General features: G+C 44.0%; 2 protein-coding genes across 3 annotated transcripts in view; one reads left to right on the forward strand and one right to left on the reverse strand.

The window, feature by feature from the left end:
• Positions 1-26030, forward strand: zdhhc12a (zDHHC palmitoyltransferase 12a). 2 transcript variants are annotated; one of them, XM_085965278.1, is made up of 6 exons: positions 1-115; positions 3702-3838; positions 4771-4878; positions 9766-9932; positions 15521-15835; positions 25521-26030. In XM_085965278.1, coding segments are annotated over exons 1-6 (825 nt in total). In that variant the 5' UTR covers positions 1-18; the 3' UTR covers positions 25522-26030. The 2 variants fall into 2 exon arrangements, with proteins under 2 accessions (XP_085821404.1, XP_085821403.1); XM_085965277.1 differs by lacking the exon at positions 25521-26030 and having other exon boundaries at positions 15521-19422.
• Positions 20559-26053, reverse strand: part of LOC147101599 (serine/threonine-protein kinase N2-like) — a 56943-nt gene continuing 51448 nt past the window's right edge. Inside the window, exons 20-22 of the mRNA XM_085965275.1 lie at positions 25565-25672; positions 25360-25440; positions 20559-23035 (exon numbers count right to left, since the gene is read on the reverse strand). Of these exons, the coding sequence (XP_085821401.1) occupies positions 22835-23035; positions 25360-25440; positions 25565-25672 (390 nt within the window). The 3' untranslated portion in view covers positions 20559-22834. The remainder of the gene's footprint in view (positions 23036-25359; positions 25441-25564; positions 25673-26053) is intronic.

Below are 26053 nucleotides of genomic sequence, written 5' to 3' on the forward strand. Positions count from 1 at the left end.
GCTCCGGAAGGCTCGGGAATGTTCCGGAAGGTTCTCGCCGCCGGCTCCCTGGTGCGCGCGCTGCACGCGGGGCTGACGTGGGCGGTGACGTTGGCCCTCTTCCTGTTTGAAACGGGTGAGCTCATCACTGGACTGAGGGGAGGGGGGCAGGGTGAGGGTAGTATCACAGAATGGTTACAGCACAGAAGGAGGCCATTCGGCCCGTCGAGCCTGTGCCGGCTCTCTGCAAAAGCACTTCAGCTCCTCCCACTCCCCCGCCCTTTCCCTGTAGCCCTACAATTTTTTTCCCTTAAGGTACTTATCCAACTCCCTTTTTGAAAGTTAAGATTGAATCAGCATTTATTGCCCATCCCTAATTGCCCTCAAGAAGGTGGTGGTGAGCTGCCTTTCTTGACAACTGAGTGGCTCGCTGGGCCATTTCAGAGGGGCAGTTAAGAGTCAACTACATTGCTGTGGGTCTGTAGTCACATATAGGCCAGACCGGGTAAGGACAGCAGATTTCCTTCCCTAAAGAACATTAGTGAACCAGATGCCTGGCAGTTTCGTGGTCACCATTACTAGCTTTTTGTTCCTGATTTATTTAATTAATTGAACTTAAATCCCCCAGCTGCCCTGATGGGATTGTGAACTCATGTCTCACAGATCATTAGTCCAGGCCTCTGGATTACTAGGCCATTAACATAACCACTATGCTGGTTGATACTGCACTTGTCTGGTTCCATTCTTATCTATTTAATCGTAGCAACCTGCAATGGCTTCTCTTCCCGCTCCCACATCGTTACCTCTGGTGTCCTCCAAAGATCTATCCTTGGCCCACCTCCTGTTTCTCATCTACATGTTGCCCCTTGGCGACATCATCCAAAAACGCAGTTTCAGTTTCCACATGTACGCTGACGACACCCAGCTCTACCTCACTCCCTCTTCTCTCGACCCCTCCACGCTGTCTAAATTGTCAGACTGCTTGTCCAACATACAGTTCTGGATGAGCAAAAATTTTCTCCAATTAAATATTGGGAAGACCGAAGCCATTGTTTTTGGTCCCTGCCACAAACTCCGTTCCCTAGCCACTGACTCCATCCCTTTCCCTAACATCTGTCTGAGGCTGAACCACACTGTTCGCAACCTTGGTGTCATATTTGACCCTGAAATGAGCTTCCGACCGCATATCCGCAGCATAACAAAGACCGCCTACTTCCACCTCCGTAACATCACCTGTCTCCGCCCCTGCCTCAGCTCATCCGCTGCTGAAACCCTCATCCATGCCTCTAGACTTGACTATTCCAACACACTGCTGGCTGGCCTCCCACATTCCACCCTACGTAAACTTGAGGTCATCCAAAACTCAGCTGCCCGTGTTCTAACTTGCACCAAGTCCCGTTCGCCCATCACCCCTGTGCTCGCTGACCTACATTAGCTCCTGGTTAAGCAGCGCCTCGATTTCAAAATTCTCATCCTTGTTTTCAAATCCCTCCATGGTCTCTCCCCTTCCTATCTCTGTAATCTTCTTCAGCCCCACAACCCCCCGAGATATTTGCGTTCCACTAAATCTGCCCACTTGAGCATCCCTGATTATAATTGCTCAACCTTTGGTGGCCGTGCCTTCTGTTGCTTGTGCCCTAAGCTCTGGAATTCCCTGCCTCAACCTGTCTGCCTCGCTACCTCTCTTTCCTCCTTTAAGACGCTCCTTAATACCTACCTCTTTGACCAAGCTTTTGGTCACCTGCCCTAATATCTCCTTGTGTGGATCGGTGTCAAATTTTTTGCCTTAAAATACTCCTGTGCAGCGCCTTGGGACGTTTTACTACGTTAAAGGCACTATACAAATACAAGTTGTTGTTGTCCAGATGGCTCATGATTTTGAACACCTCTATCAAATCTCCTGCTCAACCTTCTCTGCTCCAAGGAGAACAACCCCAGCTTCTCCAGTCTATCCACGTAACTGAAGTCCCTCAGCCCTGGAATCATTCTCATAAATCTTTCCTGCACCCTCGCAAGGGCCTTCATAACATTCCTAAAGTGCGGTGCCCAGAATTGGACACAATACTCCAGTTGAGGTTGGACCAATGTTTTATAAAGGTTCATCATAACTTCCTTGCTTTTGTACTCTATACCTCTATTTATGAAGCCCAGGATCCCATATGCTTTTTTAACCGCTTTCTCAACCTGCCCTGCCACCTTCAACAATTTGTGCACATATACCCCCAGGTCTCTCTGTTCATGCACCCCCTTTAGGATTGTACCCTTCAGTTTATATTGCCTCTTCTCGTTCTTCCTACCAAACTGTATCACTTAGCACTTTTTTGCGTTAATCACAGAATCACAGAAACCCCACAGTGCAGATAGAGGCCATTTCGGCCCATCGAGCCTGCACCGACACATATCCCACCTGATCCCCGTAACCCCTACACCAACACGTATCCCACCCTATCCCCGTAACCCCACGTATTTAATCCCCCTAACACTAAGGGTCAATTTATCATAGCCAATCAACCTAACCCGCACATCTTTGGACTGTGGGAGGAAACCGGAGCACCCGGAGGAAACCCACGCAAACACGGGGAGAATGTGCAAACTCCACACAGACAGTCACCCGAGGCCGGATTCGAACCCGGGTCCCTGGCGCTGTGAGGCAACAGTGCTAACCACTATGCCACCGTGCTGCCACGAGACAAGGAACTGTGTTCAGAATAGAACTATCCGATTTACTGAATGTTATTACTGATAAAAACACATTTAATACCATTATTAGTACTATATAAACATTAGGATACTTAGCCTTTCTTGGGGTAATTCTCTTTCTTTAAGACTGTGTTCTCCCCTTTGGTAACAGTGGTAGATCCTGTGAAGTACAACAACAACAAATAAATCCCTATTGGATTTATTAGTGACTATCTTATATCTATAGCCTCTAGTTTTGGATTCTCTCATAGAAATTTATGGCACAGAAGGAGGCCATTCGGCCCATTGTACCTATGCCGGCCGAAAAAGAGTTATCCAGCCTAATCCCACTTTACAGCTCTTGGTCCGTAGTCCTGTAGGTTACGGCACATCAGGTGCATATCCGAGTATTTTTTAAATGCGATGAGGGTTTCTGCCTCTACCACCCTTTCAGGCAGTGAACTCCCATCTGATCCTTCTACCAATTACTTTAAATCTGTTCCCCCCTGATTATTGGCCTCTCTGCTAAGGGAAATAGGTCCTTCCTATTATCTAGGCCCCTCATCATTTTATACACTCGCAAGTGGAAACGTTTTCTTTATGTCTAAAATAATTTCTCTGTGTCTACCTCACTTCACAGAGAAGAAACTGATACACAACAGTTGTAGCACAAAAGTTTGGAATTTTAAAAAATTGCATGATATAAAGCGCCTTGGTACATTTTTCTAAAAGAAAGAAAGGTTTGCATTTATATTGTGCATTTCATAATCTCAGGTGGACATGAAAGATTCCATGGCACTATTTCGAAGAAGAGCTAGGGAGTTTTCCCCGATGTCCTGGTCAATCAACATCCCTAAAACATTATCTGGTCACTTATCTCATTGCTGTTTCTGGGACCTTGCTGTGCGCAAATTAGCTCCCGCGTTTCTTACAACAGTGACTGCATTTCAAAAGTATTTCATCGGCTGTAAAGTGTTTTGGGACATCCTGAGTTTGTGAAAGGCGCTGTATAAATACAAGTTCTTCCTTATTGGTCATTACAGATCTGAGGCGGAGTGAGGAGCGTGGGGAGTTCCTCCAGCCAGTCACCTTCCTGCTGCTGGTTCTCTGTTCGATGTTACTGTACTTCATCACTTCCCTCATGGACCCGGGATACGTCACCTTTGACGATGAACTAAAGGTAAATCGACCTCCCTCTGGCTCAAACTGAAAGGGATCGGCGGGGCTGCATTATTCCTCAGAGCAAACAAAGAAAGTTGTGTCCTCCAGAAAGAACGTTACTCATTACATAAAATGTAAGGAATGATATACTTGCCTTAAAGGGGGTGCAAGGAAGGTTCATTTGATTAATTCCTGGGATGAAAGGGTTGTTCTATGAGGAGAGATTGAGTAGATTGGGTCTGTACACTCTGGAGCTTAGAGAGGTGATCTCATTGAAACATATAAGATTTTGAGGGGGATTGTCAGGGTAGATGCTGAGAGGTTGTTTCCCCTGGCTGGGGCGTCTGGGGTCATAATCTCAGGATAAGGGGTCGGCCATTTAGGACTGAGATGAGGAGGAATTTCTTCACTCAGAGGGTTGTGAATCTTTGGAATTCTCTACCCCAGAGGGCTGTGGAGGCTCAGTCGTTGAGTATATTCAAGACTGAGATTGATAGATTTTTGCACACTAAGGGAATCAAGGGATTTGGGGATAGGGCAGAAAAGTGGAGTTGAGATCAGCCATGATCTCATTGAATGGCGGAGCAGGCTCGAGGGGCTGTATGGCTGACTCCTGCTCCCAGTTCTTATGTTCTTATGTACAGCACAGAAACAGGCCATTCGGCCCAACTGGTCCGTGCTGGTGTTTATGCTCCACACAAGCCTCCTCCCACCTTAGTTCATCTCACCCCAACAACACATCCTTCTATTCCTTTCTCCCTCATGTACTTATCTAGCTTCCCCTTAAATGCATCTATGCTATTCACCTCAACCACTCCCTGTGGTAACGAGTTCACTAACGTTCACCCACTTGTTCAACGTGAAAACTTTAAAAAGAAATAAATTCTCTATATGTTATTTTGAAGATTTTGAGTTTTTAATTTCCTGATGGTTTTTGCTGGTTCTTCGCAGACCCAGGTTGCTCGATCGAATCAGGGTGCTGGTGATGAGAAGGAGCAGATGATCCCTGTGGTACAGAAAGCACAGAGACTGAGGCGCTGTGGCTATTGCATGGTCCAGGTGGGATTTCTCTACCTTACTAAATGAAAATTCAGCATCTGAATGAAAAGAAAGACTTGCATTTCTATAGCGCCTTTCACTATCTCAGGATGTCCCAAAGCGCTTTACAGCCAATGAAGTACTTTTTGAAGTGTAATCACTGTTGTAATGTAGGAAACACGGCAGCCAATTAAAAAATTTTTTTTTTTTATTCATTGATGGGATGTGGGCGTCACTGGCTAGGCCTGCAATTTGCGCACACCAAGCTCCCACAAACAGCAATGTGATAATGACCAGATAATCTGTTTTTAGTGATGTTGGTTGAGGGATAAATATTGGCCCAGGTCACCGGGGAGAACTCCCCTGCTCTTCTTTGAAATAGTGTCATGGATCTTTTACGTCCACCTGAGAGCGCAGATGGGGCCTCGGTTTAACGTCTCATCCAAAAGACGGCATCTCCAACAGTGCTGCACACCCTCAGTACTGCCCCTCCGACAGTGCAGCACTCCCTCAGTACTGCCCCTCCAACAGTGCGGCGCTCCCTCAGTACTGCCCCTCTGACAGTATCGTGCTCCCTCAGTACTGCCCCTCCGACAGTGCAGCACTCCCTCAGTACTGCCCCTCCGACAGTGCAGTGCTCCCTCAGTACTGCATGGCATTAAATTGTATAATTAGGATCAATCTGATTATTGGTTATTGATACTAGTGGACTTCTTGTGGCATTGCTCGTGGTGAAGTGTGATCTTCTGATTTATCTTCATTTCAGCCAATCAGAAACTGCAATGCCCGAAGCGAGACACAGGAAGTGTGACGTGATACATGAAATTGTCCTGAGATAAATAGGTGTAATTGAAGGAATAATTACAAGTCCTAGCCCTTTTCGGGCTACCCCAGATCAGGCGTATTCCCCAGACGTTCACCTTCAACTAAAGTTAAAGATAGCCGAATTCTATAAGACGCTTAATTGGGTCTAAAGGTTCAGACTATCCCTAAAGGAAAGGAATGTCGTGAAGATATTACTGTCCTCCGGATAGCACTTTTAATAAGTTTAACTAGACTGTAACCTTCCGGATATTATGAGGGTCCGGAATACCCCCCAGAATTCTGCAACTCCTTACAAAAGAGTGTATAGAAATTGAGTTTGCAAGGTTGATCCAGAAATACTCTGAGACAATTCTAAAAATATAGTTTTATTTAAGAGCCGACATTCAGTTAACAGTTGTTGAGTCAGTCGCAACATTAACAGTTCAAAAACAATTAGCTTACACAATCTTATTCTCAGAGATCCTTATTCTCAAATCTTAACTTCGTTACATTTCCACACTTCTACTTATTCTTAATCCAGAATATCCACCAAAATCAAATACCTTGATTACCCGAGACTCAAAGTTAAAGACTTAGAGCGTGCCTGTGAAGTTGAGAAACGCTTGCCCTTCCAGCGACTTCTGACTTTCCATTTGAAAAGGTCTATTTTTATATCCTTTTTTAGTGGTATATTCTTTGAAGTTTTCTGCTGATGTAAGCTAATTATCTCTAGTCATTCTTTCTGTTGACTTCTTTCTGATCTTGTCAATTTAGCTGTTAACTTTTAGAATCCTGTCTCTGTGTTTAGGTGTTTCAAAAACTTACCATAAAAACAATATGACAGTAGTATTTATTTGATGTCATTCTTATCGAAGGTTTTCCATTTAATTCTTAATATTGGCTTAACTGTTTATTAGCAGACATTGTGTCTCCGTGGTGTTCCAAGTTCAATACAAACACAATGTAATTGCTTGGTGTATCTATTGAAGTCATATTTTCAAAGTGTTCTGTAGGTATTATATTTACAATATGTAAATTAAAGATACTTCAACGAGGGTGGTTGTTTTCCTATTTACTTCAATTGGTTGTATAACAGACTTCGGGACTCCATATTTCAAGCTTAACATAAAAACTATTTGACTAGCAGGTGTTTCTTTTACTTGATGTCATTTTTTCAAAGGCACATGCCTCTTTTAATGTTTCTGTTCAACGTGTTAGTTTATAACACTTTATACTTGGGTCATTCCATTGTGTTTCTCCCAAACTCCAGACCTTCTGGAAGCGCCAAACTGCTATTTCAATAGGGCCATTGTTTTAGTATTAACAATCAATTCCCATTTCAAAAGCTTGCGGTGTTTACAACTTTTGTGTTATCAAACCATCCCATCTCAGAAGCCTGTATTGACACAGCCTGTGTTGCCGAGGCTTTAGATTTTTAAACCCAGTATATCATGTATTAATAATATCAGAAATCTATTCATATGTGTATTTCTTGGAATATGGCTTTTTCCGTCACATAATGGGTTCCTAATTTAACACTGAAGAATCATTCATCTATTTTCCTACCACTGTGAATCTCCAGCATTTTCTGTTTTTATTTCAAATTTACAGCATTCACTTTTTTTGTTGTAAATTTGATTAATTTTTAGTTGCCGTGGTGGGATTTGATCCTATAACCTCCTGGGTTTACCAGAACAAGGTAGAAAATTTTGTATAATTGAAACACATTAGGTAAACTTTCAAAAAGGTGACTCAACCATGGCTAACAAGGGAAATTAGGGATAGCATAAGATCCAAGGAGAGGACATATAAATTGGCCAGAAAAAGCAGTAAACCTGAGGATTGGGAGCAGTTTAGGATTCAACAAAGGAGGACAAAGGGATTAATTAAGAAAGGGAAAATTGAATATGAGAGTAAGCTTGCAGGGAACATAAAAACTGACTGTAAAAGCTTTTATAGATATGTGAAGAGAAAAAGATTGGTGAAGTCAAGCGTAGGTCCCTTGCAGCCAGAATCAGGGGAATTTATAATGGGGAACAAAGAAATGGCAGACCAATTAAATACATATTTTGGTTCTGTCTTCACAAAGGAGGACACAAATAACCTCCCAGAGATGTCAGGGAACATAGGGTCTGATGAAAGGGAGGAACTGAAAGAAATCAGTATTTGTAGGGAAATGGTGTTAGGGAAATTGATGGGATTGAAGGCCGATAAAGCCCCAGGGCCTGATAATCTACATCCTAGGGTACTTAAGGAAGTAGCCCTAGAAATAGTTGATGCTTTGCTGATCATCTTCCAGTATTCGATGGAATCTGGAACAGTACCCATGGATTGGAGGGTAACTAATGTTACCCCACTATTCAAAAAAGGTGGTGGAGAGAAAACGGGGAATTATAGACCGGTAAGCCTGACATCGGTAGTGGGGAAAATGCTAGAGTCCATTATAAAAGATGTAATAGCAGAGCACTTGGAAAACAGTGACAGGATTGGACAAAATCAACATGGATTTACAAAAGGTAAATCGTGCTTGACTAATCTACTGGAATTTTTTGAGGATGTAACTGGTAAAATAGATAAGGGAGAACCAGTGGATGTGGTGTATTTGGACTTTCAGAAGGCTTTTGATAAGGTCCCGCATAAGAGATTAGCGTGTAAAGTTAAGGCACATGGGATTGGGGGCAAGGTATTGACTTGGATAGAGAACTGGTTGGCAGACAGAAAGCAAAGAGATGGAATAAACGGGTCTTTTTCCGAGTGACAAGCAGTGACTAGTGGGGTACCGCAGGGATCGGTCCTTGGGCCCCAGCTATTCACAATATATATTAATGATCTAGACAAGGGAACTAGATGTAATATCTCCAAATTTGCAGACAAAACAAAGCTGGGTGGGCGTGTGTGCTGTGAGGAGGATGCCAAGAAACTCCAGGATAATTTGGACAGGTTGGGTGATTGGGCAAAAGCATGGCAGATGCAATATAACGTGGATAAATGCGAGGTTATCCACTTTGGTGGCAAAAACAGGAAGGCAGATTATTATCTGAATGGCAATAGATTGGGAGAAGGGGAAGTGCAATGAGACCTGGGTGTCCTTGTGCACCAGGCGCTGAAGGTAAGCATGCAGGTGCAGCAGGCGGTTAAGAAGGCAAATGGCATGTTGGCCTTTGTAGCGAGAGGGTTTGAGTACAGGAACAAGGATGTCTTGCTGCAGTTGTACAGGGCCTTGGTGAGACCACATCTTGAGTATTGTGTGCCGTTTTGGTCGCCTTATCTGAGGAAGGATTGGGTCGACTGGGCTTGTACTCGCTGGAGTTTAGAAGTATGAGAGGGGATCTCATTGAAACTTATAACATTCTGACAGGACTAGACAGACTAGATGCAGGAAGGATGTTCCCGATGGTCGGGAAGTCCAGAACCAGGGGTCACAGTCTAAGGATAAGGGGTAAGCCATTTAGGACAGAAATTAGGAGGAATTTCTTCACCCAGAGAGTGGTGAACCTGTGGAATTCTCTACCACAGAAGGCAGTGGAGGCCAATACATTAAATATATTCAAGAAGGAGTTGGATATATTTCTTAAGGCTAAAGGGATCAAGGGGTATGGGGAGAAAGCAGGGACCGGGTACTGAATTTGGATGATCGGCTCGAGGGGCCGAATGGCCTACTGCTCCTATCTTCTATGTTTCTATGTTACTGTTTGCTGCAAAGCAGCCAATTAGAACAACAACAACTTGCATTTATATTGCACCTTATATTTGACACTGAACCATATAAGGAGATATTTGGACAGGTGACCAAAAGCTTGGTCAAAGAAGCTTGGTCAAAGTGGTAGGTTTTAAGAAGTGTCTTAAAGGAGAGAGAGGTGGAGCGGTTTAGGGAGGGAATTCCAGAGCTTAGGGCCCAGGCAGCTGAAAGCACGGTGCTTAAGATCGGTGATGTGCAAGAGGCCAGAATTGGAGGAGCACAGAGATCTCAGATGGTTATAGGGGCTGGAGGAGGTTACAGAGATAAGGAGGGGCAAGTCCATGGAGGCATTTGAAAACAAGGATAAGAATTTTAAAATTGAGGCGTAAAGAATAAAATGTAATGAGTTTCCTTTGTTCCAGCAGCAGCCCATGCGATCCAAGCACTGTCAGTCCTGTCAGCACTGTGTTCGTCGGTACGACCACCACTGCCCCTGGATCGAGAACTGTGTGGGGGAGAGGAACCATCGCTTCTTTGTGCTCTACCTGACAATGCAACTAACCGTCCTGCTGTGGGCCTTCCACATTGCGTGGTAAGGGTCTGCGTGAGCTTGTACCACGTGGGTTAGGAAGAGTGGGTGGGTTTTAGTGCACGAGAAATAGAGCCCGAGATACCACCTGCGATTCTCCCCTTTCCATTTTTAGCCATCGAGCCTCTCGCCGGTTGAGATTTCTCAGTTGGACTATTAAAGGGAACATAGTTACATAGGAACAGGAGGAGGCCATTCAGCCCCTCGAGCCTGTTCTGCCATTCAATTAGATCATGGCTGATCTGTATCTTAACTCCATCCACCCGCCTCGGTTCCCTAACCCTTAACACCCTTACCCAACAAAATATCAAATCTCAGTTTTGAAAATTTCAATTGACCTCAAAAGCTTTTTGTGGGCGAGAGTTGCAGATTTCCATTTCCCAGTAGACTGCAGGGGGAGAGTGTGAACTCACAATCACCACCAAGCCTCTGTCCATGCATCTCGCCCTACGAGCCAATTTAGTCTAATCCCACTCTCCTGTTCACTCCCCATGCCCTTTCATATCCCTCTTTTTCACATAACTATCTGATTCCCTCTTTAAAATAATTTAGGGATTCTGCTTCAATAACCATTTGCGCCTGAAAATTCCACATTCTACCCACGTGGTCTGAAGATCTATTTATAACACCCCGCTTGATTCTTTTTGTGATTATCTTAAATTTGTGCTGTCTCCTTACAGTCCCACAAACCAGTGGAAACGAACCAACACAATTTACGTGAAGATCTCTTCTTACGCCACACCTTAACCTTCTTGGCTGTAGTGGGAGGGAAAACACTCCTAATTTCTCAAATTTCTGTTCAAAACCCCTCATTCAATGTTCCCTCTAATTTTTTGGGCCTGCGCGGCCCCTTTTATGAGCTACGCAGGACATTCAAAATTCCACGCATATGCAGTTTCTCTATTTAAAAGTTGTCTCACCGGCTGCACGGGACCTTCAGAGTGCTGCTCAGCTGTGCAGCTTAAATGGAACATTGCCCCTCATCCCTGGTACCATCCGAATGAACCTGCACTGCACTTTTCCCATTGCTTTTATACCCTTCCTATAACAAGGGCCCAAAACTGTGCACAATTATCCAAACTGTGGCCTGACTAAAAGTCTTGCACATGTGCAATATTACCTCCTTGCTTTTGTATTCTATGCCTCTAGAAACAAAATCTGTTTTCCTTTTTTTCTGGCCTTATTGAGGTGTGAAAAAGACAATATTACTTAGTCACAATAGTAACTTTGCTCCAAATAATACTGAATGCAGCACATTGTACAGAAGCGCTAGAGGCAATAGTGCCTCTGAACGTTTTTTCAGCTGCTGTAAATCACCATTTGTTACCTCCATTTCCACCTGTCGGGGGAGTCCAAAACTAGAGGCCATCAATATAAGAGAGTCACTAATAAATCCAATAGTGAATTCAGGAAAAACTTCTTTACCTAGAGAGTGGTGAGAATGTGGAACTCGCTACCACGGAGTGGTTGAGGCGAATAGCATGGATGCATTTAAGGTGAAGCTAGATAAACACATGAGGGAGAAAGGAATAGAAGGTTATGCTGATAGGGTAAGATGAAGTAGGGTGGGAGGAGGCTCGTGTGGAGCATATGGCCTGTTTCTGTGTAATGTAAATTCTGTGTAATTCCATTCTATAACCTCTCTTTATTGCCACCTGTTAATAAAAGACTTGCATTTCTATAGCGCCATTCACGACCTCAGGACGTCCCACTTTCAAGCCAGTGAAGTGCGTTTGAAGTGTAGTCACTGTTGTAATGTAGGAAACGCAGCAGCCAATTTGTACACAGCATAGAAACATAGAAGATAGGAGCAGGAGTCGGCCATTCGAGCCTGCTCCGCCATTCAATGAGATCATGGCTGATCATCCAAATTCAGTACCCTATCCCTGCCTTCTCCCCATATCCCTTTAGCCTCAAGAAATATATCCAATTCTTTCTTGAATATATTTAATGAACTGGCCTCCACCGCCCTCTGTGGCAGAGAATTCCACAGGTTCACCACTCTCTGGGTGAAGAAATTCCTCCTCATTTCAGTCCTAAATGGCTTACCCCTTATTCTTAGACTATGACCCCTGGTTCTGGACTCCCCGGCCATCAGAAACATCCTTCCTGCATCTAGTCTGTCCAGACCTGACAGAATTTTATAGGTTTCGATGAGATCCCCTCTCAATCTTCTAAACTCCAGTGAGTATAAGCCCAATCGACACAATCTCTCCTCATACATCATTCCTGCCATCCCAGGTATCAGCCTGGTGAATCTTCGCTGCACTCCCTCCATGGCAAGAACGTCCTTCCTCAGGTAAGGTGACCAAAACTGCACACAATACTCAAGGTGCGGTCTCACCAAGGCCCTGTACAACTGTAGCAAGACATCCTTGTTCCTGTACTCGAACCCTCTTGCTACGAAGGCCAACATACCATTTGCCTTCCAAACCGCCTGCTGCACCTGCATGCTTACCTTCAGCGACTGGTGCACAATAACACCCAGGTCTCTTTGCACTTCCCCTTCTCCCAATCTATTGCCATTCAAATAATAATCTGCCTTCCTGTTTTTGCCACCAAAGTGGATAACCTCACATTTATCCACATTATAGTGCATTTGCCATGTTTCTGCCCAATCACCCAACCTGTCCAAATCGTGCTGGAGTTTCACGACATCCTCCTCACAGCTTACCATCCCACCCAGCTTTGTGTCGTCTGCAAATTTGGAGATATTACATCCAATTCCCTCGTCCAGATCATTAATATATATTGTGAACAGCTGGGGTCCTAGGACCGATCCTTGCGGTACCCCACTAGTCACTGCCTGCCACTCGGAAAACGACCCGTTTATTCCAACTCTTTGCTTTCTGTCCGCCAACCAGTTCTCTATCCAAGTCAATACCTTGCCCCCAATCCCATGTGCCTTAATTTTGCACGCTAATCTCTTATGTGGGACCTTATCGAAAGCCTTCTGAAAGTCCAAATACACCACATCCACTGGTTCTCCCTTATCTATTTTACCAGTTACATCCTCAAAAAATTCCAGTAGATTAGTCAAGTATGATTTACCTTTTGTAAATCCATGTTGACTTTGTCCGATCCTGTCACTGCTTTCCAAGTGCTCTGCTATTACATCTTTTATAATAGACTCTAGCATTTTCCCCACTACCGATGTCAGGCTTACATGTCTATAATTCCCCGCTTTTTCTCTACCACCTTTTTTGAATAGTGGGGTAACATTAGCTACCCTCCAATCCATGGGTACCATTCCAGAGTCTATCGAGTTCTGGAAGATGACCAGCAATGCATCTACTATCTCTAGGGCCACCTCCTTAAGTACCCTGGGATGTAGACCATCAGGCCCTGGGGATTTATCGGCCTTCAGTCCCATCAATTTTCCTAACACCATTTCCCTACAAATACTGATTTCTTTCAGTTCCTCCCTTTCATCAGACCCTAAGTTCCCCGGCATCTCTGGGAGGTTATTCGTGTCCTCCTTTGTGAAGACAGAACCAAAGTATGTATTTAGTTGGTCTGCCATTTCCTTGTTTCCCATTATAAATTCCCCTGATTCTGACTGTAAGGGACCTACGCTTGACTTCACCAATCTTTTTCTCTTCACATATCTATAAAAGCTTTTACAGTCAGTTTTTATGTTCCCTGATAGCTTACTTTCATATTCTATTTTCCCTTTCTTAATTAATCCCTTTGTCCTCCTTTGTTGACTCCTAAACTGCTCCCAATCCTCAGGATTATTGCTTTTTCTAGCCAATTTATATGTCCTCTCCTTGGATCTTATGCTATCCCTAATTTCCCTTGTTAGCCACGGTTGAGTCACCTTTTTTGTTTTATTTTTATGCCAAACTGGGATGAACAAATTCTGTAGCTCATCCATTCGGTCTTTGAATGTTTGCCATTGCCTATCCACCGTCAACCCTTTGAGTGACATTCCCCAATCAATCCTACCCAACTCGCTCCTCAGACCATCGTAGTTTCCTTTATTTAAATTGAGGACCCTTGTCTCTGAGTCAACTACTTCATTCTCCATCTTAATGAAGAATTCAATCATATTATGATCGCTCCGACCCAAGGGGCCTCGTACAAGATTGCTAATTAATCCTTTCTTGTTACATAATACCCAGTCTAAGGTGGCCTGATATCTGGTTGGTTCCGCGACATATTGGTCCAGGAAACCATCCCGTAAACACTCCAGGAATTCCTCCTCCACAGTATTGTTACTAATTTGGTTGGCCCAATTTATATGTAGATTAAAGTCACCCATGATGACTCTGTGCCCTTATTGCATGCTTCTTTAATTTCCCTTTTAATGCCATCCCCAACCTCCGCCTTACTGTTTGGAGGTCTATATACCATTCCCACTAATGTTTTTTTCCCCTTAGTATTTCTCAATTCTACCCATACAGATTCCACATCATCAGAGCTAATATCCTTCATTACAATTGTATTAATCCCTTCTTTAACCAATAATGCTACCCCACCTCCCTTTCCTTTTTGCCTATCCTTCCTGAATATCGAATACCCCTGGATGTTGAGTTCCCAGTCTTGGCCATCCTTGAGCCACGTTTCCGTAATCCCAACCAAATCATATTCGTTTACCTCTATTTGCGCAGCCAATTCATCCACCTTATTACAAATGCTCCTCGCATTAAGACACAAAGCCTTCAGGCTTGTTTTTTTAACGCTCTTAGACCTAATAGAATTATTATTTATTGTGGCCACGTTTGATTTAAACCGTTGATTTCTCTGACTGCCACTTTTGTTTTTCTCCTTCCTATCTTTTGCTTTTATCCCCGTTTTCCTTTCCTCTGTCTCCCTGCTCAGGTTCCCAAACCCCTGCCATTTTTGTTTAAACCCCCCGAACAGTGCTAGCAAACCTCCCCGCAAGCCCCCACAAACAGCAATAATGACCATATAATCTGTTTTAGTGATGTCGTTGAGGGATAAATTTTGGCCGGGACACCGGGGAGAACTCCCCTGCTTTCCTTCAAAATAGCGCTGTGGGATCTTTTACATCCATTTAAGCGTGCAGATGGGGTCTTGGTTTAACATCTCATCCAAAAGACTCCCTCAGTACTGCCCCTCCGACAGTGCGGCGCTCCCTCAGTACTGCCCCTCCGACAGTGCGGCGCTCCCTCAGTACTGCCCCTCCGACAGTGCGGCGCTCCCTCAGTACTGCCCCTCCGACAGTGCGGCGCTCCCTCAGTACTGCCCCTCCGACAGTGCGGCGCTCCCTCAGTACTGCCCCTCCGACAGTGCGGCGCTCCCTCAGTACTGCCCCTCCGACAGTGCGGCGCTCCCTCAGTACTGCCCCTCCGACAGTGCGGCGCTCCCTCAGTACTGCCCCTCCGACAGTGCGGCGCTCCCTCAGTACTGCCCCTCTGACAGTGCGGCGCTCCCTCAGTACTGCCCCTCCGACAGTGCGGAGCTCCCTCAGTACTGCATTGGGAGTGGCAGCCTAGATTATGTGCTTAAGTTTGTGGAGTGGGGCTTGAACCCATGACCTTCTGACTCCGGAGACAAGAGTGCTGCGCACTGAGCCACGGCTGACAACCTGTAATATTCTTAAATGTTGTTGTTGTTACTCGCAGGTCGGGGTTCTGTACCAAGGCTGCGTGGAACGACTGGCTCCGCGTCAACATTTTCCTGCTGTTGGCGTTTCTGGTCATTATTGTCGTCACCGTGGTGGTGATGCTGCTGCTGGTGTCGCACCTGTACCTGGTATCCAACAACACCACGACGTGGGAGTTCATGTCCCGCCATCGCATCTCTTACCTCAAACACTGCGGCTCGGAGGAGAACCCATTCGACCAGGGCATCCTCGGGAATCTGTGGACATTTTTCTGCGTGTGCAAGACAGTCGTGTGGGAGAGGATCTATTTTCGAGACGAGGATGAGCTGGTTTAGTGAGTGGGACGTTCTTAATGGGCGCACTCTACTCTGCAATTCTTTTTTGCTTTTCTGCCTAACGGGGATTGTAATATTTATCGTCAGCGATCTCATAACATCCGCAACTTTTCCAAATTGCCAGGCTCAGAGGCAGTGGGAAATCCTCCCCTCGTCGAGGGATGAGGGGTCATTCCCCCCCCCCAGGCTGAGGATAGACGACAAAAGAGAAGCATAAAGGCAGCAAAATGCCCAACGGAGTAAGGGGATGAGAGATGTAGATTGCCCTCTCTTTTCTCTCCCCGTCCCTTTTTCCTCTTCTCACTTTTTTTCCCCCTTTTGCTTTTTCCATCTCTTCCCCCCCATCCCTTCCCCCCCTTTTTTCCCCGTCTCTTTTCCCCCCAACTCTCTCCCCCCCCTCTCTCTCTTCCCCCCACCCCCCCGTCGCTCTCTCTCTCTCTTCCTCTCCCCTGTCCCTGAGCTCGGTTGTGCCTCTGCGAGAAGGCCAATTTCTTGGCCGGGGGGGGGGAAATAAAATATTTAAAAAGATAATTTATCCAGGATCACTGTCAGTGACTTCCAATCCGAGGAGCTGTAGAGTAGAAGGGGTGAGGAAGTGTGAGGAAAGAGAGGGGAGGAAAAGTGATTTTCGAGGAATTCTGACCGAGTTCTGGGAACAGGTATTGCAGTTATGAAATCATCCTTTATTAACGCTGCTGGACTCCGATTAAATGCGCACTGATTGCTCATTTATCTAACAATACGCACTACACTTTAATGCAGTATTTTTTTGATACTTGATAAAATAGGAGTAGCTCTGAGTTTCTTTTGGATGTTCTGAAGCATCAACAGTTTAACATTGATCGCTAATGATCTAATGGACTATTTTGCTGTCCACTTGTGTCTGAAATTTTGACAATAGCTGCATTGAATCATAATATTTCTCCCTGCAAAAACTCCTTCGCTGATATTTAACATTTGCCCAGGCCTTAAAAAGTGTAATATCGTTCCAAAATTCCTAGATTTTCACCTAGATGTACTGAAACCTACTCGACCACTTCCGTCAAGCGAATCTAGCGGTGCAAATTTGTAAAACTTAGAAATTGTGGAGTTGGAACTGCTGCAGAAGTCAGGAATTAGGACTTGTGTTAGCTGTAGCTCAGTGAGTAGCACTTTTGCCTGAGTTAGAAGAGACTTTAGCACAAAATCTAGGCTGCCACTCCAGGGGAGTACTGCACCATCTGAGGCCCCGTCTGCTCTCAGGTGGACGTAAAAGATCCCACGGCACTATTTCAAAGAAGAGCAGGGGAGTTCTCCCCAGTGTCCTGACCAATATTTATCCCTCAATCAACATCACTGAAACAGATTATCTGGCTATTATCACATTGCTGTTTGTGGGATCTTGCTGTGTGCAAATTGGCTGCTGCATTTCCTACGTTACAACAGTGACTACACTTCAAAAGTACTTCATTGGCTGTTAATCGCTTTGGGGCGTCCTGCGGTCATGAAAGGCGCTATCTAAATGCAAGTTATTTTCTTTTTGAAACCTCAGTCGCCAATGGGGAAAGGAGAGGGATTACCCACGAAGATTGTTCTCCATTACATATCCAACGTTGGCTGCAACACTAATCCCCCCAGCCAGGGGACTCTGCAAGTGTAGTGAGCACACCGTGCGGTTCCTCCAGTCTCTTCAGTACCATGACGTGTTGAGCATGAACGGCTGAACCCTGATGGAATTGCAACCCAAATTTTTCCTTTTCAAGTATACTGTATATCCAAATCCCTTTTGAAAGTTACTATTGAATCTACTTTCACCACTTTAAGGTAGTGCAGTCCAGGTGTTTTCAAATCCCTCCATGACCTCACCCCCTCCTTATCTCTGTAACCTCCTCCAGCCCTACAACCCTCTGAGATCTCTGCGTTCCTCCAATTCTGACCTCTTGTGCAGCACAGATTTCCTTTGCTCCACCATTGGCGGCTGTGCTTTCAGCTACCTAAACGTCTCCGTCTCTTTTCCTTTAAGACTCTCCTTAAAAAACCTACCTCTTTCACCAAGCCTGCCCTAATATCTGTGGGGCTCGGTGTCAAATTTTGTCTGATTAAGCTTCTGTGAAGCGCCTTGGGATGTTTTACTATGTTAAAGGCGCTATATAAATGCAAGTTGTTGTTATACCATGTAGAACACCGCGGATCCTTTTGCAATGTACTAACTTTGCGTTTTTGAACTTGATTTGTTCCGGTTACTCATCCACTCCTCCCTGCAAATTTATTAATTTTAAAAAGCGTTGCAATCGTACCTCAATCTGCTGCACAAGTAAACGGGTTCATGTAGTTGAGAAAGTCTGCACTGAAATCCAAAGTACAGCATTGCACTCAAGTAGAGTCTCCATTGTTTTTTAATCCAGAGTCGCAAGATCAGAGAAAATTGGTCTGTGTGTTTTGCCCAGTAATGCGTTATTGGTGTGTCACCAGCAATTATTTAATTCTCTCCACCTCGGTCACCCCTCAGTTTTGATCCCTTCAATTAATAGCATTTGGCCAGTTTATCATTGTTAAATTCAAGCATGAACACATTCAATGGGAAATTGGTGAAGTATGATTATATGTGCGTCGAATGTGTTTCTACACATCCGAATCTCAAAATAGCAACAATGGATCTACAATATGCATGGTGAATATTCAGGGATCAAATTGTTCAGATTTATCATCTGATTTCAAACACTGGGCTGATGGTTATTGCTTTTCCATGCAAACAGTGGAATTTAGACATTTTAGTCTTAATCTGCATCAAATTGTACCATTTTAAATTTAAGCTAGCAGATCTCCTGTGACATTACACAGAAGATAGTCTGGGGTACAGATGAATGAGGCTGATATTTGACAGGGGGCAAGTTCCATTGTATTAGTACCTGTTGCAATTCAGAGCCAGCATCACCCCAGCTCATTACCTCTATTGGCAGAAATGGAATGGTGCAATGATGCAGTAATGAATGGACTTGCTCATTTCATCTTCATCCCCTATAATGAAGTGTTTGACTCCTAAATGAACGGTACAACCCTGGATGTATAATCCCTTAATGTAGATTTGAGCTACTGTATTTCTAAACAATTGTTTAAATTCCCTATTAATGCCCATCATCTCTAAATAGCTCATCAGCTAGGAGAGCAGGGTAATTACAACTCACTCACATACCCCATAATTAACACAATTCAGCCAACAGAAGCGACATAGCTGGTGGATTGAAAATAGAGCAATCATCCTCCCCATTATTAATCTATTGGCAAAAAATACATTCTGAATCTGTCTGAGAACTGTCTAGCCCTGCCGAATTTAAAGATAGGGGAAGAAAGGGAGAGAGGGGACTGTACAAGGACTCGAAGTAAAATCATTGCTTATAATGCAGAGTACAGAGGTAGTATATTTTTTCATGACTTTGATACTTTTATAATAGTCTTAAAATTATTTTAAAAACTTCCTGAATGGGTTGATTGTATTCTTATTCAAATATTGGACGGTTTTATTTTTGGACTAGAATCTATACTGTCGCTTTGAGCTGTTATCAAATTATGTTCTGGTAAAAATATTGATTAAAACATTTAAAATCTACACTAGTTTGTTTTAAAAAGTCATTTGTTTTTTAATATTAGTTTTATCCACAAATACAGTTTTTTTGTGGTCAGTAAATAGAGTCTTTAGTAACTAGCAGAACTCCCATGATAGAGGAAATGCCATTTTTACAGGAATATAAAATTTGAGCCAATCTGTATAGAAGCAGAGTCTGGATAATGTCTGCAAGGGATTGCACATAGATAGTGAAGAGGAAGGAACGAAGGATGGACCCTCGGGATACACTGGAAGAGTACATGAGAGAAGAGAAGCCATTGGCAGCCAGTTTATGCTTGTATTGAGTCAGGCGAGAGTGGAACCAGGAGTGCAATGCCTCAGCGATGGACTGCAGAGGAGACATTGGGAGGAAGATGGAGAGGTCAGTGGTGTCAAAAGGTGACATATGGCAAGGAGGACGATAACTAGGAACCCACAGTGCAAACATCATGCTTCACATTTTGATTATATCTCCTGCTGATGGCAATTGATAGTAACTTTAGATAGGTCTAAAAAATAATTAAAAGGCTGGATAGCATGCCTATTGAGAGATTATTTCAGTTTCACAGAATAGGGAGGACCTGGAGACACGAGTTTAGACTATGCAAGAGTAGGAACAGACTATTGTGGTAAACCACTGTTACCGTTCACAACCGTTCACTATTGTTACACTGTTGTTATCGCTACACAAGGTTACCTCTTGCCACGCACACTGCTATACCTGGGCTTACCTCAGCTGACTCCGCCCATGGCTCCGCCTGCTTGCCCAGGTATAAAGGTGACCGCTTGGCTAGTATTCTCCCTTGTTGGAACCGATCGCCCACGAGGGTGGGCTCTGTTATTTAGCCAATAAAAACCTATAGTTACTACCTTAACTCGTCGCTTTTCATGGAATGAATGTTGCCGGCTGGTGTGGTGGGTGCCGACTCTCTGCCTTCAAGAGGCAGCTGGACCGGTTCTTGAAATGGGGCAGAGAACGCATCTTTATAGATAACACCTGGTCTGGTTTTGATCACCCAAGTGGGTCAGAGAGAAATTTTCCAGAGTATTTTTTCCCTTATTGGCCCTGGGTTTTTCTGTGCGTGTAGCTGCAGATAATCTCTATTTCCAAGCCTATGGATTTAAGAGTAACTCAGGAATGCATGGCTAATTCTCAAATTTTACTAGTGAATGTCATAAAATACAAGCCATGTTACATTAATAAATATGAACAATGTTCTGTGCTTCATCTTAAAATGAAGTTTTAAAACCAAGTTCCCATCAATCTCCATAGTGTTTTTCATACAAAATTAATCTTAAATATATCTATATATAAAGTATATTGTTTAAGCAAATAGCTGGATACAGGAAACTTTGGTTTATCCGGAGGTTGTATGTCCGGAAACCTCGATCTACCGGCAGAAATCAGGAGCCGATTTGTTAGGTTTTTTTTCTTCTCATGGCTTTGTTTTCAACAGTCTGGCTCTGGAGAGTCTCTCTGAAGCTGTTGCTAAGCTACAGAGACGCTTCCAAGGTACGGGCCGACTGTTTACAAGCTGTTGCTAAGCAACAGTGTTTGTTGTCAGATACGGAGATGAAAACCTCCGTATGCCTCAACATTAACTTTGTATGTCCGGCAGTTTTGATAGATCGGCAACAGCTCGGTGCCGGATATAACAAAGTTTCCTGTATGTTTCCTTCATATTAAAGCAATACTCCTGACTTTCAGAATGACATGTTATTAATCCTTAGGAGGAATCAAATAGTTCCACTTCCTCCATCCCTCAGACTGCATATCACCTGTGGCTGGAAGGTCAGGCCAAAAACCTCCTCCCAAGCTTCTGCCAATGGGAGTATTTAACAGCAGCCCAAGGATGAATCTGCCTCAGATTTTCTTTTGCTTCCCTGGCAGGTACCTAATCTTCCACTTGCAGGAGAGTCGAGATCAGGAAACACAGATATGGGAGAAGCTTTGAGGTCACATGTTCATCTCTGGTCATTCTAATATCAGTGCTGATATTTTCCTCTGTGCCTCACTTTTGATTTAGTTTATAAAAATGTTTATGAACTAATTAAAAGCAACATACGGAGGAAGATATTGCAGTAGGCGTTTAAAGTTAAGTGCAATAGTTTAAAAGGACTTTTCCCCCCCACAAATCCAAGGTATTTAATGAACATACTCAGCAGGAGTTAGAAGGCAAACCACAGCAGTAAGTTGGAGCTTGAACAGTGATCAGATGTAATTCCTGGACTTAACTGCTGTGGAGACAGGCTAGATACATTCCCCACAGGAGGGGAAAAGGAAAGTCAGTCACTGGGATACAGTCGAACTGTCCTTGCAGCATCCACAGAAGCCTGGGTGCAGCTCTCCAGCCTGTCCTCTTGCTTGGGAAGGTGCATGGTGCAACAAAAAAGACCAACACAAAATAAGTTAAAAGGCTACTTGAATATATCCAGAGTGAAACAAATAGAATAAAAAGGAGGCAGAAATATATACTTCCCAATTTGCAGGTGGGGGACAAGGAGAGATGAAGTGAACAAACTCCTCACAATTATTTAACCCCCACCTGGACAAAATAAATTTTATAACTGACCATGTGAGGTTCAAATCCTCCTGATTCATGTGTAAATCTGCCGGCAATCATTGGCGATTTGGCCCAGTCCTCACTGCATGGGCCCAGTCCTCACTGCATGGCACTGTACGTGGAGAGGGGAAGAATTGACCAGGCCAGTCTTGCTTCAGAGAAGGATCTCCTGTATCTCTCTGATCGCAGAACAGCAATGATGGCAGCTTTAGGAGATTGAGGATGCAAGGAGGAGGACGGTGGGATGAGGCAGTGGTGTTGGGAAGGGGGGAAAAGGAAGGGAGAGGTGTGCATGCAATTTATTATCGCAACCACTTCCCAGACAAAGAATCAAAATTGTGGAAAAAGTGCTTGGAACAGGAAGTTCCTTTGCAGAATCACTTTAAGCAGGAGGCCAGCGATGGACTTGCCTTTTCAGACACCAACAATGGTGTACATCTGAATAAAAAAAACCTGACCTAGCAACCCTTTAGTTTGTCCCGAATTTAACATTATGATTCAATTAATCTCACTACAAGTCCATCTGTTCTAGGAGTCACTTCTTCCCACTGCTATGGTGTAGTTTATTTCCAAACTAATGGATAATTTTATCTATTCCCTATAAATGATTAAGGTTCACACATTGATTCTGGAAAGGAAAGGAAATAAAATACATTCATAGAATGAAACTCTCAGGTCCAGTGTTCTGATCACCTTGAAAACTAAATAATCATTCAAATCACCATGGAAGCGAGCAGCAAATGTTTCAACGTTTCCGGCAACAAGAGCTTTGGTTCGCCCTATAGCAAGCACTCACTGTTCTCAAGATGTGACCCGTCAGCACATGGGAGCCTTGCAAGCCAGTCACCTTGTTAGAGGTCAGCCACACAGTCAAACCCTTCAAACATTGCTTGTTCCTGTGCAGTTAGTGGCTGGGAGTCACAGAACGGAGTCAGGACTGGTTTCTGGGAGGTGAACTCTTCATCGAAGTTCCGGACATCCTTTAGGCCGCTTATTTTTGGGACAAATGGCGGCTTTGCTCTTCGAGCAAACAGGGCCTCCCAGTCCACTTCCTGTGGGACAAAGTTACAGATGAGAATGCCTGGGTGCTATGTGAAAAAAATTTTAAAAATGGAAACTACACAAAAGAAGTGACGGCATCAAATTACATTCAACATACATCAACGGTGCACATGTATAAAATGGTCAGTCACAGCAGCATTACCCACCAGGTGCTCTAACTTGTGTGGAATATGCCACTACCAACTACGGGAATAGCGGACAAAATCCCCTTCCCAGATTAAATGCATAACTGGTAGGAAAAAAAAATCTTTTAGAAACATTCTGCAACCTGCCGGACTCACCGAGTCCAACAATTTAAGATCATAAGGGTTGATAATGAGAGGGCACAGATTTAAGGTGATTGGCAAAAGAACCAGAGGGGAGATGAGGAAAAACTTTATGCAACGAGTGTTAGGATTTGGAATGCGCTGCCTGATAGGGCGCTGGATACAGATTCAATAGTAGCCTTCAAAAGGGAATTGGATAAATACGTGAAGGAGAAAAAATTGCAGGGATATGGGGAAAAGAGCGGGGAGAGTGGGACTGACTGGATTGCTCTTCGGAAGAGCCGGCGCAGACTCGATGGGCTGAGTGGCCTCCTTCGGTGCTGTACTATTCTATGATTCTATAACCACTGCTCCCATTTTTTCAGGGAACGTGCTGGTAATGGTTCTGCTGTTACTATTTACACCTCATCTAGACCCATCTTTTGTTCCTTTACTTGTCCCATTACCACCCCCTTTTGCCTTGCATCATCCCTTGTCATTTAATCTCTCCTGCCTTCCACCCTATCACAGACCTTCCCTTTTGTTCTTTCCTCCCCTTCCTCCTTGCCCTGAATCTGTACTTGTTTAAAACCGGTTACATCTCAATTTTTTCCAGCATCCGCAGTATTTTGCATTTAGAATCATAGAGTGATACAGTACAGAAGGCCATTCGGCCCATCATGCCTGTGCCGGCTCTTTGGTAGAGCTAGCCAATGAATCCCACTCCCCTACTCTTTCCCCATAGCCCTGTAATTTTTCCCCTTCAAGTATTTATCTAATTCTCTGAAAGTTACTATTGAATCTGCTTCCACCGCCCTTTCAGGCAGCGCGTTCCAGATCATAACAATTTGCTGTGTAAAAAATGATTCCTAATGTCACCTCTGGTTCTTTTGCCAGTTATCTTAAATCTGTGTCCTCTGGTTACCGACCCTCCTGCCACTGGAAACAGTTTCTCCTTATTTACTCTAGCAAAATCATTCATGATTTTGAACACCTCTATCAAATCTCCTCTTAACCTACTCTGCTCCAAGGAGAACAATCCCAGCTTCTCCAGTCTCTCCACATAACTGAAGTCCCTCAGCCCCGGTACCATTCTAGTAACTCTCCTCTGCACCCTCTCCAAGGCCTTGACATCCTTCCTAAAGTGTGATGCCCAGAATTGGACACAATACTGCTGAGGCCTAACCAGTGATTTATAAAGGTTTAGCAATACGTTCTTGCTTTTGTACTCTATTCCTCTTAATAAAGACAATGTTTTGTTTTAGAAACATTTGTCTAGTTTGTTTATTCATTTGGCTCGTGAAACCTACTCTTGAGCTAGGTACCTACAAAGTGAGCAAAAGCAGATTGGGTGATTTGCCTGCTAACCTCCCTCTTCCTTCCTGTATGGTCCCCAGTCAGTACTTTCCCCAAGATGTCACACCATGCTGGGAAATGGCAGAAGCAACCACACACCCTTCCACCCTGCCATGTGTGCTACATCAATTGAACCAACGGTTCACCTAAGGCGTCACAGAATCTAAGAGCAGAGAAAGTGACCATTCGGCCCATCGTGCTTGTGCCAGCTCTCAAGAGCTATCCAATTAGTCCCACTCCCCTGCTGCTTTCCCTGTAGCTCTGCAATTTTTACCTAAGCATATAATGTGAACTCCCAGATCTCTGTTCCTGTATCGCCTTTAAAATGGTACCATTTCGTTTATACTGCCTCTCCTCATTCTTTCTTCTAAAATGCATCACCTCACACTTCTCCGCATTAAATTTAATCTGCCTTGTGTCTGCCCATTTCACCAGTCTGTCTATGTTCTCCTGAAGTCTGTTACTATCCTCCTCATTGTTTACTACATTTCCAAATTTTGTCTCATCTGCAAACTTTGAAATTATGCCTCCTATACCCAAGTCATCATTGATGTATATTAAAAAGAGCTTTAAAAAAGTGTCTTGCTATTTCTTACTTACTGTGCCTGTGGAACCAGTAACTGGAGGCGGGTTGCAAGCAATTCTCGAGTCCCAAACGGCTGGCTAGCTCTGGCAGGCTGGGAACCCCCCCCCCCCCACTGTAAATAACTCACCCTGAAATACATCTCCTTTTTCACTTCTTCTGCATCCTGTTCACCAGCTCCCAGACGATGTTCGGGATTCTTTCTCAGAAGCTGGAACAATGAGGGGGGATAAAATGTCACATGAAACGCTTTGTTAACTTTTATTTCTCCTTTAACCTTCTTCGCTTCAGATAGACTGCAAACAAATAAAAAGTTGCAATCCTGTCAGACTGACCTTTCTTATGACTGAAATGGCCTCTGTTGAAAGGAATCGTGGGTAGCGGACTTCATCGTTGACAATGCTATCAAACACCTCGTCATCATCATCTCCCGGAAAGGGACACTGCAAGTAACCAAACACACACTGAACCACTTTCCAGGTTATATTAAAATAGAGTGGATGGGCGAGGCCCAGTGGTGTAAACGAGTTAGTGCGGTGATGCTGTGGGCAATGGAAATTTGAAAACTTTTATTCTTCCATTTTCTTTACTCAATGTTTCATGACTGATCAGTTTCATTCATAAATGTGCCAAAAGGATTTTAAAATAAATTATTTTCCTTCCGAGAGCAAGTCAACCTCCTCGTGGGTGGTTCAAGACTGGCGTTGTCAGAGTGCTGGAGCAGGTCATCTACCTGCCTTCTCAATCTTAATATTTTTACAAAGCATTCCTTTATATTTCAATAAAAATTCACTTGCATGACTTTTTTTTAAATAAAAGATTTA

This window comes from Somniosus microcephalus, chromosome 23 (assembly GCF_052327205.1).
Source record: "Somniosus microcephalus isolate GS21.2 chromosome 23, FLI_Smic_1.0, whole genome shotgun sequence".
Classification (NCBI taxonomy): domain Eukaryota; kingdom Metazoa; phylum Chordata; class Chondrichthyes; order Squaliformes; family Somniosidae; genus Somniosus; species Somniosus microcephalus.